The sequence below is a fragment of the Ogataea philodendri genome, assembly GCF_020536065.1.
Source record: "Ogataea philodendri strain CBS6075 chromosome Unknown scaffold103, whole genome shotgun sequence".
NCBI classification, from domain to species: Eukaryota; Fungi; Ascomycota; class Pichiomycetes; order Pichiales; family Pichiaceae; genus Ogataea; species Ogataea philodendri.
The window spans coordinates 1-427 of record NW_025763982.1 but is presented as its reverse complement, the minus strand read 5'-3'; the positions used below and the strand labels follow the sequence as shown (position 1 = coordinate 427).

The window sequence follows — 427 nt, the reverse complement described above, 5'->3', positions numbered from 1 at the left end:
GTGGTGACGCGGACGGTGAGCGAGTCTGACGGAGTAGTTGACACTGTTGTGATCTCGTACTTCCCGTCTGTGGGCGAGGATGGTGTGACGCGGACAGTGACATCCACTGTCAGGACCATCACTGCCGACTACACGACGACAGTGACGTCTGATGGGCACACGATCACTGAGGTAGTGTCGCACATCACCACTACTGATTCTGACGGGAAGACGGTGACGATCACCACCACGATGGCGTCATTCGACCAGGTGGACGAGGGAGTGTTCACGTCGCCTGAGCCATACTCGCAGCCACCTGTTGTGACGAGCACAGTTACTGAGGATGACGGAAGCTCTAAGACGGTTGTGATCTCGTACTTCCCATCTGAGGGTGAGGACGGAGTGACACGTACTGGCACCACCGCCATCTCCACCATCACACCTGCTG

General features: G+C 57.1%; 2 protein-coding genes across 2 annotated transcripts; one reads left to right on the top strand and one right to left on the bottom strand.

Annotated features, from left to right (window-relative positions):
* On the top strand, positions 1–427 carry OGAPHI_003544 (uncharacterized protein; the record flags this gene model as incomplete). The annotated part of the gene is made up of 1 exon (XM_046204529.1): positions 79–427. A coding segment is annotated over one exon (349 nt), but the record flags the coding sequence as incomplete, so codon positions are not given.
* On the bottom strand, positions 129–407 carry OGAPHI_003545 (uncharacterized protein; the record flags this gene model as incomplete). Its single annotated transcript, XM_046204530.1, has 1 exon — positions 129–407. One exon carries the CDS (start codon positions 405–407, stop codon positions 129–131), a length of 279 nt encoding a protein of 92 aa, XP_046061575.1.